This window comes from Orycteropus afer, unplaced genomic scaffold, assembly GCF_000298275.1.
Source record: "Orycteropus afer afer isolate SDZICR_OR568_19922 unplaced genomic scaffold, OryAfe1.0 scaffold00174, whole genome shotgun sequence".
NCBI lineage: Eukaryota > Metazoa > Chordata > Mammalia > Tubulidentata > Orycteropodidae > Orycteropus > Orycteropus afer.
Genome location: NW_006921761.1, coordinates 2500125 through 2516234, shown reverse-complemented (window position 1 = coordinate 2516234; position 16110 = coordinate 2500125). Strand labels below are relative to the sequence as shown.

General features: G+C 42.9%; 1 protein-coding gene across 1 annotated transcript in view; it reads left to right on the top strand.

Moving 5' to 3' along the window:
- The window catches only part of MELK (maternal embryonic leucine zipper kinase), a 93262-nt gene that overhangs the window by 75684 nt on the left and 1468 nt on the right, over window positions 1-16110 (top strand). The window contains exons 12-15 of the mRNA XM_007947002.2: window positions 3001-3080; window positions 6402-6664; window positions 10393-10489; window positions 12684-12852. Of these exons, the coding sequence (XP_007945193.2) occupies window positions 3001-3080; window positions 6402-6664; window positions 10393-10489; window positions 12684-12852 (609 nt within the window). The remainder of the gene's footprint in view (window positions 1-3000; window positions 3081-6401; window positions 6665-10392; window positions 10490-12683; window positions 12853-16110) is intronic.

Here is a 16110-nt window from a genome sequence, read left to right as displayed (position 1 = left end):
GGTTACCCTATGATTTATAAATTTATCCCCAAGTTTAGAACAGTCCATTCTATCTTTCAACTTTCTTAACTTCCTCACCATTTAGCCATCCTTGTTTTTAAGGAGGATTTTAGATGCACATCTTCCAAGACAGATTTGTTTATTCTTCTAGCAGTCCATGGTATATTCTTCGCTAACACCATAATTCAAAGGCATCAGTTCATCTTTGGTCATCCTTGTTCATTGTCCAGCTTTGCATGCTATGAGGCAACTGAAAATACCGTGGCTCAGTCAGGATCACCTTAGTCATCAAGGTAGCACCCTTGCTTTTTAACACTTTAAAGGGGTCTTTTGCAGCAGATTTGCCCAATGCACTATGTCATTTGATTTCTTCACTGCTGCTTTCATGGGTATCGATTGTGGATCCAAGTAAAATGAAATCCTTGACAACTTCAGTCTTTTCCCCGTTTATCATGATTTTGCTTATTGGTCCAGTTGTGAGAACTTTTGCTTTTTTTTTGTTGGGGTGTAATCCATTCTGAAGACTGTAGTCTTTAATCTTCGTCAGTAAGTGTTTCAAGTCCTCTTTGCTTTCAGTAAGCTAGGTTGTGTCATCTGCATAGAGCCCATTGTTGATGAGTCGTCTTCTTCTAAATATAGTCCAGCTTCTCAGATTATTTGATCAGCATACAGATTAAGTAAGTATGAGTGAAAAGGTACAATCCTGACACACAATTTCTGATTTTAAAACATGCAGCATTCCCTCGCTTTGTTCAAACGACTGCCTCTTGGTCTGTGTACAGGCTCCTCATGAGCACAATTAAATGTTTTGGAATTCTCCTCCTTTGCAATGTTATCCATAATTTATTATGATCTAAACAGTCAAATGCCTTTGTATAAAACATGGGTAAATATCTTTCTGGTATTCTCTCCTTTCAGCTAAGATACATCTGACATCAGCAGTGATATCCCATGTTCCCTGTCCTCTTCTGAATCTGTCTTGAATTTTTGGTGGTTCCCTGTTGATGTACTGCTGCAATTTTTTCTGAATTATTTTCAGCATGTTTTACTTGCACATGATATTAATGATGTTTGATGATTTTCACATCTGTTGGATCCTCTTTTTGAAATGGGCACAAATAAGGATCTCTTCCAGGTTGTTATCTTCCAAATTTCTTGGCATAGATGAGCAAGCACTTCCAACATTGCATCCGTTTGTTGAAATATCTCAATTTGTGTTCTGTCAATAACTGGAGCCTTGTTTTTTGCCAGTTTCTTCAGTGCAACTTGGATGTCTGTCTTCGATACCATTGGTTCTTGATCATATGCTGCTTCATGAAATGGTTGAACATGGACCAATTCTTTTTGGTAGATTAACTCTGTATTCCTTCCATCTTTTTTTTTTTATATATATAAATTTTTATTGTGATTTGGGTGAAAGTTTACAGAGCAAATTCATTTTCCATACAGCAGTTCATACACATTTTGTTTTCATGACATTGACTGCACTCTCCCACAAAGTAACAGCTGTCTTCCTACTTCCTCCCCATAGTTACCTCTTCCCTATATCCTTGTTTCCTATGCATCCCTGCCCCCTGAGCTATCTCCCTGTGTAAATAACTGCCCTTCTGTCCTCCCATGATTGATCGTTCTAAGGACTTCCATCGTCTTTTGATGCTTCTTGCATTGTTCGGTATTTTGGACATAACATCCTGTGATTTTGTAACTTGGAACTTGAATTTTTTCCTTCAGTTATTTCCGCTTGAGATATACTAAGTTTGTTCTTGCTTTTTGGCTTCCTAACTCCAAGTCTCTGCACATTTCATTATAATACTTTAGTTTGTCTTTTTGAACCACCTTTTGAAATCCTCTCTTTAGCTCTTTTTTTACTTTATCATTTCTTCCATTCATTTCTGCTACTCTCCATTCAAGAGCAAGTTTCAGAGTTTCATGTGACATCCATTTTGGTCTTTTCTTTATTTCCTTTTTTTTTAATGACCTTCTGCTTTCTTCATGTGTGGTGGCATTGTTGTTATCCTGTAACTTTCTGGTCTTTGGTCATTGGTGTTCACTGTGTCAAGCCTAGTCTTCACGGGGTCTGAATTCAGGTGACATAGCCTGAAGGTTGTACTTTGGTTCTCATGGACATGTTTTAATTTTCCTCAGCTTGAACTTGAACTTGCATATGAGCAACTGATGGTCTGTTCCACAGTCGGCCCCTGGCCTTGTTCTGATTGATGATGTTGAGTGTCTCTATCGTTCTTTCCACAGATGTAGTTGATTTTATTCCCATGTGTTCCATCCAACAAGGTCCATGTGTATAAGGCACTGTTCATGTTGTTGAGAAAAGATGTTTCCAATGAGTAAGTTATTGGTCTTGTAAAATTCTGTCATGTGATCTCTGTTGTCGTTTCTGTCATCAAGGCCATATTTTCCAACTACTGATTCTTCTTTGTTCCCAACTTTTGCATTTTAATCATCAATAATTAATAATGCATCTTGGTTGCATGTTCGATCAATTTCAAACTGCAGAAGTTGGTAAAAATCTGCAAATTTTTCATCTTTGGCATTCATGGTAGGTGTGTAAATTTGAGCAATTATCTTATTAACTGTTCTTCCTTGTAGGCATATGGATATTATCCTGTCACTGACAGCATTGTACTTCAGGATTGACCCTGTGTGTGTGTATATGTATATATACACATATATATGTACAGTAGGACTTGTGTGCAGTTATGCTTCCAGTTAAGATATATTATAGGATGAAGGATACATGGTAGGACCCACAACGGAAAAAGACACAACAGGCAAAGTCTGCAGAAATCGAGCCGCTGGCTTCTTCGGCTCTGCCCAGGGGCCCGTACAGACAGAGTGCACACTGTCCTTCATCAGGAAATGCAACAGCATACGTGGTTCTGCCCAGGGAAGCTCACTGGGGACTCAGAACGCCAAGTGTTCGCTGGATCTGATCACAAAGGGAGCCTCTGCCTGTGTGATCACCCACAATCATGGAAATTGCAGACTCCTGGAATGAATGTGAAACAGGAAGACCCTCTGAACTGGATCGACCCAGTGGCTGTGACGATAAGCTCAGCCACGGCGTGATTGTTAGGATGGGGCAGGACCAGGCACTGTTTTGTTCTGTTGCACATATGGTCACTTTGAGTTGAAATGGACTCAGTGGCACCTAACGAGAACAGCAGAGTGAGTGCACGGGGTTTGCCATAAATCACACTGTTGTAAAGTTTATATGGGCTGGTGTAGCAAAGGTCAGTGCCTCTGCCCTTCACACAGGCTTACCAGCATTGGGGACTTTTCAGAAGCTTAGTTCTCGGGCTAGCCCAGTGCCAGCCCTGCAAGCAGCTGCCTCTAACAATGAGGTCTGCTGTGTTACTCTCTTGGGCAAGCCAGTCCCCTATTATATTTGTGCTTAGGAGAGGAATGACTGTCTTACCTTTACAGATAATGCCCATTTTTCACAGTGTCATCATAGTGGTTCTAGTTCAACCAGCAGTGAGTTCCTCTTGTTCTACATAGTAACCATGACCTGATACTTTTAGCTCTTTATTTTTTTCTGACCTGGTGAGTGTGGTTACTGTCTCAGTGTGGTCTGTCTTTGTGCTCTTCTGGTGGTTTATGCATCTTTTCATAGATGTATTGATTGATCATAGTGTTTTCTACTCTAGGAAATGGTTTTTCATGTCATTTATTTATTGTTCTATTGGTTTCTTCCTTATATTGAAGAAGTTCTTAATATAATCTTGGTTCTCATTTTTTGTTCATCGTGTGTTGCATATATATTTTCCAAGTTTGTGACTTGTCCTTGTACTGTAATGATAGAAGTCACTAATTTTGATGAAGTAGTAATGTTTACTAATTTATCTTATTTCTCCATCTTACTGTGTTTCTGTTTGTCCCACTTGTTCTTTGTTTTCCCCTTATTTCTGGTTTATGTCAATTGCCCATCATCCCATTAGTTTGTTTTATTTGCATTCTTTTACTCTTTACTCCAGATTGTCAGCGTGCTGGTCAGTTAGCTGAATGTAAGGTTAATCTGTATCTTGACTCTGCTTCTAAATAACACGAAGTCCTTAGGACACGTGCTCTCTGATCACCTTGTCTATATTACTTGTTATGGATGCCCAGTATTAAAGAGAAGTCCTATGTACTCTGACTGCATACGCATGAAGTCCTCTGTACTGTTACCACACGTATGTGAAGTGTACTTTTTTTTTAAGCTCTGTACATTTTGCTTCAGTTTAGATATTTATATTGCAATATTATCAGTATTTATTTAGGTTACCTTACTTGTTTGTGTGAGGTCATTTGGTGGAAACACTTTTTTACTATCTAAAAGGATCTTTCCCTTCGTTTTTGGAAGGTAGTCCCCTGTGTATAGATTTCTAGTTTACCGCTATTTTTACTGTTAGAATTTCTTAAAAATTAGTAAATGTTACTTTTTGGAGCAGTTTTAGGTCTACGGAAGAATTGTGTGCAAAGTAGAGTCTTCTCAGCCTTCTGAAGTTAGGCGTCTGCTTTCTTCTTGATTCTGTCTCTGCTGTTGGGAAGTTAGTCAGTCTGATTGTTCCTCTCCCGTTAGACTGGCTTTTCTCTCCTTTTAGAATCAAGCCTCTCTTTGTTTTTAGTGTTCCGCAGCTTCACTGTCTGGGCCGTTACTCTGTACAGCCCCAGGGAACACAGGCAGACCATCTGTGTAGATAGTGCCCTTTACAGTTGTCACATTTCTAAGTATAGATGTGGGTTTCTTTCTTCTTCTTCATCCCCTCAGCATTTGCGTGTGTGTACATACCTATGTGACACATTGTTTGCCAGTTCGGTATTCTTCATGTGTATTGTGCGGTGGCCCTGGTTATGTTTATCGTGTGGTTCAATTATTACCATTATCCATTCCCAGATTTCAGCTGTGGATTTCGCCTCAGCGATCCTGCTTTTGATTCATTGTGCTTCCCACAGATGAGGATTTGTATCGTAATCACTTTTGGAAAGTTCTTGGAATAATTGCTGCTCTTCCATTCTCTCTGGTGTTTACTTCTGGGACTTGGAGCAGATGTACGTTGGGCCACTTCACTTCGTTCTCTGTCTTAAACTCTTCTTCGTAGAGCCCATGTCTTGTTCTCTCTGGGTTGCATTCTGCATGATTTCTATCGCTTTATTTTCCTGCTCACAGATTCTCTCTTCATTTGTATCTAATGTGCTATTTGACATGCTTGTTGAGTTTTTCATTTAAATCATTAAATGTTTTATTTCTAGGGTTTCTATTCTTTTACAAATCTGTCTAAACATTTTTGGTAGTTTTGTTCTTTTCTCATATTTTCAGTTCCTCCTTTTATTATTTTAAACATAAGTACAGACTTACGTTCTGTGTTTGTTATCTTTAACATATGAAATCTTAATGTGCTTGATTATATTGTTCGTGTTTTTCTTCCCACCTTTACTTGTGTCTTTTGGAACATTGTTTTATGGGCTCATCTCTTGGAACTGTGGGATGTCTTTGGGGCTTAGACTAAAGGTGGAGGCGTGGGTCGAGTGAATGGCGCTTTTGGGAGGCTGCTGGAGCACAGCCCAGTTAGGATGATTGTACATGAAGTTCTAGGTTTGAGGTCTCTGCAGCCATGCAGGTAGTAGCAATTCAGGCCTCAGACCTGTGTAGATTCTCCTGGGGCTGCTTACAAATTATTAAAGGAGACCTTTTTTCCTCTTCTCCCCAAGAGCTGAAGTCGAGACAGACACAGTTCCTTGCTGACTTCCTTTGTAGGGAAGGTTTATATTTAATTCAGCTTTTCATTTAAGTTAGAGCCTCTCGTTGCCTCGCATGGGAGGTTTGAATCTAACTTACCACCTCGCCTAAGGCTTCCATGCCGGTTAAAATACATGCTGTGGGTTATCAGGGATGGTAGGTAGGTGCCCTGAGGGCAGTGGGCAGTTCAGCCTTCACTGTATCTCTGTATTCACACTCCTGGTTTTAGTACAGCCTCTGAGGATTTTCCTTCACTCTTGCAAGTTCAACCATAAATTTAAAAGGATTAAAAAATGTTTTTATCCAGCATTTCAGTTAGAATATTTTAACATGTTTTTTCCTCCATAACCACTGGCTGGCTTTTATTTTTTGGTGCAGATGAAGAGCAAACCGTGTCTGTCCAGGAAGGGGAAATATTGTCCATTCTCAATAGTGCCTAGAATGTGGGTATGTTTATTTAAGCACTTGGCCTGAAACATTTTGAAAACAACCTGTCAATAGAATAGACTAAAGTGATTTAAATGCACTAAAGAGAATTGGACATCCATTTTCAGATTTCCTGATTTTACCAATAGTGTCTTCTGGTATTTCATTTTAATGAAAACGACACAGGGTGATTTGCCAATGATGAAGGTGTGTTATGGAGACTGACTCTTCCCTTCAGTGTGTTTTATGTACTTTGTTTTCTTTTCCTGTTTACAAAGCATTGGACAGAATCAGATGATCTGGACTGCAAAACATTAACTCCAGTATTGGGCAGAGCATCTGCAAATAAATTAAAGAACAAAGAAAATGTGCATACTCCTACGTCTGCTGTCAAGAAGGAAGAATACTTCATATTTCCTGAGCCAAAGACTCCCGTTAATAAGAACCAGCACAGAAGGGGAATACTCACCACACCGAATCGTGACACTACGCCCTCCAAAGGTATTGCTGCATGTCAATAGGCGGTGGTAAAATACCCTTGAACTTCATGCTCCCTGCCCTTCTGAACAAACACATGGGCTGTCGGAAATGACTGACTCCCGTGCTCTCCGGAATCTCTAAGAGGAAAGCACAGCCTTTGGGTGTGTGTTACTTATATTAGTTGAAAGGAAAACATATTAGTCAACTTGTAACTATTCTAAAATGATACTGTTTCTTCTTCACCATTGGAAAAACTAAGGCACAGCATCATCAGAGATCAAAGCTGATCAAAACTGAGAGGCATGTTATGCCATTGAGTCACAGCTGAAGGACCTGAAACTTAGAGTGGGGTGACTTGCCACCGTCACATGCCTGGGTTTACACCTTGCTCGTTTATTTGCCTGGACCTGGACTGACTCACACCTGTGCTGACTCACACCTATGCTAACTCACACCTGTACTGACTCATACCTGTAATTACTCACACCTGTACTGACTCACACATGTACTTACTCACACCTGTAATTACTCACACCTGGGCTAACTCACACCTGTACCCACTCACACCTGTAATTGCTCACACCACACCTGTGCTCACACCTATGCTAACTCACACCTGTACTGACTCACACCTGTGTTGACTCACCTTACACCTGTGCTGACTCACACCTCACACCTGTACTTAAACCTGTGCTGACTCACACCTGGGCTAACTCACACCTGTACCCATTCACACCTGTAATTACTCACACCTGTGCTGACTCACACCTCACACCTGTGCTGACTCACACACGTACTTACTCACACCTGTGCTGACTCATACCTGTGCTGACTCACACCTCACACCTCACACCTATACTTGCTCACACCTGTACTTACTCACACCTGTGCTGACTCATATCTGTGCTGACTCAACACCTGTGCTGACTCACACTTGTATTGACTCATACCTATGCTGACTCACACCTATGCTGACTTACACCTGTATTGACTCACACCTATGCTAACTCACACCTGTACTGACTCACACCTGTAATTACTCACACCTGTGCTGACTCACACCTCACACCTGTACTGACTCACACATGTACTTACTCACACCTGTGCTGACTCATACCTGTGCTGACTCACACCTGTACTGACTCACACCTGTGCTGACTCATATCTATGCTGACTCAACACCTGTGCTAACTCACACTTATATTGACTCATACCTATGCTGACTCACACCTATGCTGACTTATACCTGTACTGACTCACATCTGTGTTGACTCAAGCTGAATAAGTCTTTGCTGAGCCCTGCTTGGTCATCTGAGTCTGCAGTTCTGGGCTCTGGTCCTGTTCCTCCCTACTGTGTAGCACAGCCAGAGAGGGTAGACCTGTCATGGCCTTCCAGGTGCCTATGTGAGGATAGCTCTCTTATTTTACTTGGTTTCTGCTTTAGGTTAACCATCAACAATTATTTAAACATTTCCTTATGACACCTAGGTGTTTGGTTTGTTGGCCTTCTCTGGACACATTCTATTTTGTCAATGTGCCTCTTGAAACATAGTGCCTAGAACTGAACCCAGTTTCCTAGGACTGGGTCTCACTAGCACAAGACAGTACAGTGTCATGAGACTGTCTGCCAGGTTGATTGCAGCCGGGCACAGTGTACAGTGGATGCCCAGTGCCTGGTGCAGAAATCCACTGCCGTCGAGTTGATTCTGCCTTGTTGTGACCCTATGGGACAGAGTAGAACTGCCCCATAGGATTTCCAACATGTAAATCTTTACAGGAACAGACTGCTTCATCTTTCTCCCATGGAGTGCCTCATGTTTTTGAACCACTAACCGTTTGGTTAGCAGACAAACACCTTAACTATTGCATCACCAGAGACCCTCCCCTAGTACGTGTTATTGTTGTTGTTACGTGCTGTCGAGTTGGACCCAACGCATAGTGAGGCACTATGACTATGGAAGTAGATTGCCCCATCTTCCTTCTGAGGAGTGGCTGGTGGGTTTGAAATGCCAGCCTTCTGGTTAGCAGTCAAGTGCCTTAGCCACTATGCTACCAGACTGGTACATAGTGGAGGCCATATTTGCTGAATTAAGGAAGAATTTTATTTACTGTTATTTGGTCTTTTAAAAACGACACCTGAGTGTTGTTAGCCTTTCTTCCAGTAGCTATGACGTGTTCTTGTGTTTAGATCTTCATGAACACAGCTCCAAACTGTTGCCGTGTCAGCTGCTCCTGAACCCCATCCTGCCATTGGACTTGCAGTTTGCTGATGGGGCTGATAGTCAGTTCAAGAGGTCCACTATAAAGTGGACCTATAAAGACAAGTCCCATTATTATGTTAATGACAGGGTCTCATTGATCAAGTTTAATGACATTTTTCCGAGAACAGTGGGGCTGTTAGGAGGGTGCAGGCAGAGAACACCTGCCAGAGCAGGGCCTCAGGAGTCACTGCTGTCCCATCTTCTCCCGAGGAGTGGGGTCTTCTTCTTTTGTTGTTTCTCAGGGAGGTAAGGGGAGCCTTAACTCATTCAGGACTTGTTTTTAAAGGCTATGACGCTCTGGTCCTTTCTGTTACTAATACTTTGTACGTTTTCTGTAACTCGGAAGGTTTTGAAATGTAGGTAGTTTGGAATTTATTTTATAATCTTGAGTGTCGTCAGTGTACATATCTGGCTGTGTTTGGTCAAAAGCTATTGCTGGCTTTTTTTTTTTTTTTTTTTTAAATGTAAAGGCTTCCTGAAGGAGCAGTTGGGGCTGAATTCCCACTTGGTGTCTTCCATTATCAGCACTTTGTGTTTCACTCTTGCTGACAGTTGTTTTTGCCATAAGCATGCATTTCATTCTCCTGGATCCTGTGCGGTCCAGTCAGTGACAGTGCTGAAGGGCAATTATGCGTTGGCACCCGCAGTGTACCAAGATGAAAACAGTTTTCACAGAGAGTTTGGATCACTCTTAATTTTCTCATTCTTGTGCAACTAGTGAGAATAGTGTTCAGTAGTCACATAAACCAAAACAAAGTCCCCAATCTCTTTGTGAAAACTTGGTGTCCTATCTTTGTAATTTTAAAGTGAATATTGCTCTCTGTCAAGGCTATATGAAACTCTCAGATCACGACCAAAGAGCTAACGAGATGGTGACAATCTGATTTGTCACAAACTCTCTGGGATGCAAATACCCTCTTAGAATGAAAGACAGAATTCTGGAACAAGGAATGTAAGAAACAACAAAGCTTACACCACCTTTTTAATAATTTGTAAGCCTTTCCAGGGCGCTGTTCTCTTTGCCTAACAGAAATTGAAGGGCTATGACTTGAGCTTACAAACCCCTGCCTGTGCTCTGTCAGTTGAAGGCATGAATGTGCCCTTGTGTAAGGACAAGTTGAGGATCACTCATCGTGAAATCTGTTGATGACCTACTTAGATTGATCATGATAAATGAAATCGCAGGCATAGGCTCAGTTTTGCTGTGAACAAAAAGGAAGAGCCGTACTATCCAAGCAGTGTGACACTGTGTTATTTTGATTCCAAATCAGATGGAAACATTTGTTTAGAAAATTAGAACTTTCAACCTGATGGTCCCAGTGACTCCAGTCTTCCTCGAGTCGGTGAATGAGCTGACACACACGTGGTGATAGCAGTTTCCAACCCTAGGATGGCAGCTACGCACGACTCGTTTTGTTATTAGTGATAGAAGTTTCCAACCCTAGGGTGGCAGCTATACACGACTCATGTTTGTTGTTTTTCTAACAGGTAGAAGCCAGTGGCTGAGAGAAACCCCAATTAAAACACCAGTAAATTCAGCAGGAGCAAGCAAGTTAACGACAGGAGTCATCAGCCCTGAGAGGCGGTAAGTGCTGGGTGTTTTAGAGTTTTGATCTTTGTACATGCAGCTTGATTTGCTTTTATTCATAGACAGTAAAACCTGAGCAAGTGAGTTCAAATGTGGGTCCCACCAGTGACTCTAGGATCAACTGTGAGGACTGTCTGTGATCACACTGCAGCTGCTGTTACTCCCTCCCTCCTGGGCTAGAATTGTGTACTCATTAGCACTGGGTTGCCTGCTGAACTTGAAATGCAGCAGGCTGGGAAGAGGAGCAGTGGCCCACCCCTGTAGTACCCTTTCTGAGGCCTGTCTTTCCCAGTTTTCTGCCATTAGAGTATAGACATCTATTGACAGATAAAACAAGAAAAACTTACACACTGCCATTGAGTTGATAGTGGCTCACAGCGACCCCCAGTGGGTTTCTGAGGTGGTAACCTTTACAGGAGTAGATTGCCCCATCTTCCTTCCGCATAGTAGCTGGTGGGTTTGAACCAGCAGCCTTTGGGTTAGCAGTCAAATGCCTTAGGCACTGTGCCCCCAGAACTCCTTAGTTTTGTTGCTATTGACAGATAGCAGACCCAAACTAATAAAGATTCTAAACAGTGTTTCTAAGAAAATTTACTCTTCTTGTATGAAAAATTCTACAGAATAGATGACCCTTCATTGTCTTTTCCAGCTTTTTTTTTTTAAAGCAGGGTTTGTTTTGAGGAAAACTGGTGGGATGACAATGGGACTCCAACATTAGACATTGTGGAGCTGCCGTTTGGTTTCTTGTTTAAAATTTTCTTTGTGAAAAAAAAAAGAAGGTGGGGACCAGGTTTGCTGGTCCAATGGAGCCTGGTGTAACCACTGAGACTATGGCCCCTAGCTGCCCTTCAGGTCTGGAATTGAACCCACAACTGTGGTTTCCAGCCAAACAAAGTGCAGGCATGTGAGTTAAACATTTACCTCAAGTAGACACACGCCCTGGAGAGAACAATCATGGGAGAAGGAAGGGTTGCTTATGCACAGGGAGATAGCTCAGGGTGCAGGGGAGGAAGTGGGAGGGGAGCTGCTGCATTGTAAATTTTGGTCAATGACATGAGACAAAGTATATGTGAACTGCTGTATGAAAAGTGAATTTACTCTGTAAATCTTCACCCAAATCCTAATTAAAAAAAAAAAAATTTCTTTGTGTATTTTGTTGTGATTGGGATGAACGTTGTGCATTTTCCCAATGTGCTGATAGTATTGTGGTTCTGTAGGAAAACGTTCTCGTTCGCTGGGCATGTGAGGATGTGTGCTGATGTGTTCCAGGGAGGTATCGCGCCTTCAGCTGACTTTCTGATGATTCAGCAATACATATATTGCAAGAATTTGTTACCTATCTGTAGACAGAGAACAAATGTAGAAAGATGAACATATCCCACATCTGGATCTGGGAGGATGACGAACATTCATTGCACTGTTCTTTCAGCTTTTCTGTTTATTTGACTTCAAGAAAAAAGTTTTGGGAAAAATCATTTTGCTGCGGGGCAGTTGGTTGGGGTGGGGAGAGGACATGGGTACGACCACCCCTCCCCGTCAGCTCTCCTGGAGGAGGGGTGAGATTGAGTGGCTCAGGCTCAACTACATGGGGTGTATCTCAGGCAGGAGTGCGGTTTTGCTTTGTTGAATACTTTCTTTGTTTATTTTCTTGTGGCTGGGGATGTACACAGCAGTTCATATACCAATTCACCAGTTTGTACGTACACAGTTGAGTGACATTGATGACAGTCTTTCAGTTGTGCAGCCCCCCTTTTCTGGGTTGTTCTTTCCCTACTCTCCTAAACTCATTGCCCCCGAGGTTCCTGTCTAATCTCTCAAGTTGCTGTTGTCCATTTGAGCCCGTATGTAGAGTTCTTTTATAAATTTTTTCCCATGTAGATAGTTCTTAAAAGAGCAGAGTGCTTAAGCTAAGCTGTCGTTTGGCTTTAAGACTTCAGGGGGTATTTTTGGTTTAAGGTTTAAAGATTATTTCACTGCAGTCGTTTTTGGGCTTCATCCGGCTTCCGTGGCTCCAGAATATCTGGAGTCTGTGAGAATTTGAAATTCTGTTCTGCATTTACCCCTTGTAATCAGGATTCTTCTATAGAATCTTTGATCAAAATGTTCAGTAATGGCAGCCAGGGACCATCTAGTTCTTCTGGTCTCCTGGCAAAGGAGGCAGCTCCTCATGGAGGCTGTGTTTTTGTTTAAGGTGCCGCTCAGTGGAACTGAATCTCAACCAAGCACATGTAGAGGATACGCCGAGAAGGAAAGGAACCAAAGTGTTTGGAAGCCTTGAAAGAGGGTTGGATAAAGTTATCACTGTGCTTACCAGGAGCAAAAAGAAGGGCTCTGGCAAAGATGGGCCAAGACGACTGAAGGTAAAAGGGCTGGGGTCTCGAATAGGCATTCAGAAGCTTGCTGTCAGCCGGACCACTTAGTTACTGTTTTTAAAGAAAAACATTCAGTGAATGAATTGGATGGTGTTTTTTATTTACCTGTTTATTCATTGGGACTGGGAGCTCTGGTGGTGTAGAAGTTAAAGCATTTGGCTGCTAACCAAAAGGTCAGTGGTTCAAACCTACCAGCCATTCTGTGGGAGAAAGATGAGGCAGTCTGCTTTGGTAAAGATTAACATCCTTGGAAACCATACGGGGCAGTTCCACTCTGCTGTGGGCACTATGAGTCGGAATTGACTTGATGGCAGTGGGTTTGGTTTCTGATGGTATTCATTCACTTAGTTACTTTGATCTTTTGAACATCTAAAATTTTTGAGTGTGTTATTATGCAGTGATTTTAGAGAATGCAGAGGTAAATTAGTTGCATTGCTTCCTTCAAGGAGCAAATTAATATAATTCAAATATTCAAATTCAGATCGAGGGAGTAATCAGAAATAGAGAGGTGGGAAACATGGGGCATATCTGGGGAACAGCTGTTGTGTATTTCTGGCGTTTAGAAGAGTCCCCAACCTTTGGAGGTCCTCAAGGTATATTTGAATGTTTGGAGAGTTCATTTGAACTCTGAGTTTTGTGTGCTGAAGAAAATAGTGAGAGAGACTAGAAAGGCAGGCTTGATGGGCTCTAGGGCCTAAGGGGTAGACCTTACCTGATAGGCCGTTTTGCTTTAAAAGGTTTCCTATGTCAGTAGTAGAGGCAATATATTAGGTGGGAGAGGAAAGGAAACAGTAAGTTGGTTGTAGATTTAAAATACTCCTTATTTTCTTGGATTCTCTCTGAGCATTCGTGAAGACATCTAACAAATGACATTTTTGTTTGGTGACAGTGTGGGAAGTAGGGGATGAATAAGATCCACCCTGTGTCCTTGGGAGACTCATGGCCTGTCTGTGAAAACAGGCAGGGATGTTGCCACGATGCACCGGGCTCAGTGCTGTGATAGAGACGTGTTCCAGGAGATGGGGGCCACCGGAGGGAGGAGAAGATCACAGTGGGTGCGTGGTTTAGGCACTGGGACCATGTGTAGCTTTTGCACAGAGGCTTTCATGCTGCACAAATCAGCTTTAGGGGGGAAGGAAAGTGTGGAGCTGTGGGGCAGAAGGTGCTTCAGGACAGGTCTCCTCTCAGCTCCGCTGACAAGTGCCCGGAGGTACCCCACTCCCCCAGCAAGCCTCTTGCTCCGTGGGTGTGTGGCCACCCCACTGTGTGGGCCACAAAGCCCGCTGTGCTGTCCTGTGCTGGTCTCCTGCTGCTGCTGCACCACTGTCCCGGCTCTGCCTCCTGGGTCTGGGCGTCCTCAGCACAGGACTCCGGGTGCAAAGGACGCGCTCTGCCCCATGCTCCTCTCGATGGTGGTGAGGTCCTCCTCAATCTCTGTGGGACGGCTGCTTATGTCGACAAATGACTCCATGATGCTGGGCAGAGTTTATGTTCCTTGTTTGCATAATAACTGACCAATCCCCTTGCTGCACTGAACTGGCCAGTCCCCTCACAAGTGGCTCCATCTGTTGGCATAGTAACAGCGACTGGCTTCTTCCCTGGCCAAATTAACAAGCTCCTCCGAAGGACTGGGGCACTGTGACAGCTCTTCCGGGCTCAGGGGAAAAATCCCCCAGGCTATGTCTTTCTCTGTCTTTTTCAAAGAATCAAGGCAAAAGGCCACATAAAGGAACTCATTTCATCACAGAACCACGTGGGCCTGGGCTTTGGGAACCAGAGTGTACATCGGAGATGCTATATTGCATGTGAAATGCATTATCAATATATGATACTCAGATGTTGAGGATCATTGTTGTTGTCAATACTGATCATGTTAACCCGAATGTAGCAGAACCACAGTCCCAATAGCACAAACCTGAGATGTGAAAGTTGATTGAACTTCAGACTGTAATCCTTAATGCTTTCCATTTTTGCAGAGCCAAAGGGCTTATTTTAGAAAATTGGACTGATTTTTCCCCTAGCTGTTGCTGCTTCCTTTTTGATGTAGGAAGAATACACTCAACAAAACGTCCACCATTTCAGCCGTGTCTGCGTGTACAGTAATTCAGTGACATTGACAACATTGTACAAGCCCTATGCCTACCCATCTCCTAATTGTTATGCCACCATTACCATAAACTCGGTGCCTCACAAGCAAAAACTCCCTCCTCCCGTCCCCGGTGACACGAATGAGCTTTGGGTTCTATCCGTTTGCTTACTTTGTGAATGCAGTCATGTAGTGCTCCTCCTTTTGTGACTGACTGACTTTGCTTAGCAGAAAGTTTTCAAGGTTCATCCATCTTGGGGTGTGTACCAGGAATCCCTTTTTCTTTCTGGCTGAGTAATATTCCACTGTGTGTGTGGACCACATTTTGTTTACCCATTCATCTGTTGATGGGCGTGTAGGTTATTTCCACCTTCTGGCTATTGGGAAAAGTGCTGCAGGGAGCATTGGCTCACAGGCGTCTGTTTGCCTTCCACTTCTTTGGGGTAATGCCTAGGCTTGGGATTGTTGAGTCAGGTAATAGTTCCATGTTCAACCTTTGGAGGAACTGCCAGATGGTTTTCCACAGTGGCTGTACCATTTTGCATTCCCACCAGCAATGGATGAGGCTTCTAATTTCTCCACATCCTCTCCAACGCCTCCTTGTTTTCCAAGTTTTTTTGCCAGTGCATGGGGGTGAGGTGGTATCCCACTGTGGTTTTGATTTGCATCTCTTTCATGACTAATGGGGCTCTGTGCCTAAGGAATTTGACTGCTAACTGGAAGGTTGGCGGTACAAACCCACCAGCCGCTCCACAGAAGGAAGGTCAGGCAATCCACTTCCGTGAAGATTTACCGCCTCGAAGACCAGTGGAGGTTGTTATGAATCAGAATCTACTTGATGGCAGTGATTTTGGTTTAGTGGCTAATGAAGGAGCACTGGTGGCACAGTGGTTAAGTGCTCAGTTGCTAACTGAAAGGTCAGTGGTTTGGAATCACCCGCCACTCTGTGGAAGAAGGCTGGGGCAGTCTGCTTGTGCAAAGATGAGGGTCTTGGAAACCCTGCGGAGCAGTTCTCCTCTGTCCTGTGGTGTTGGTGTGAGTTGGAATTGACTCAGTGGCAGTGGGTTTAATGGCTAATGATCTCCCAGATTCATATATGAAAAAATTTTAATCATAGGAAAGTTGGAAGAATGGCATAAAGAACACCTTGATTAAAAGAA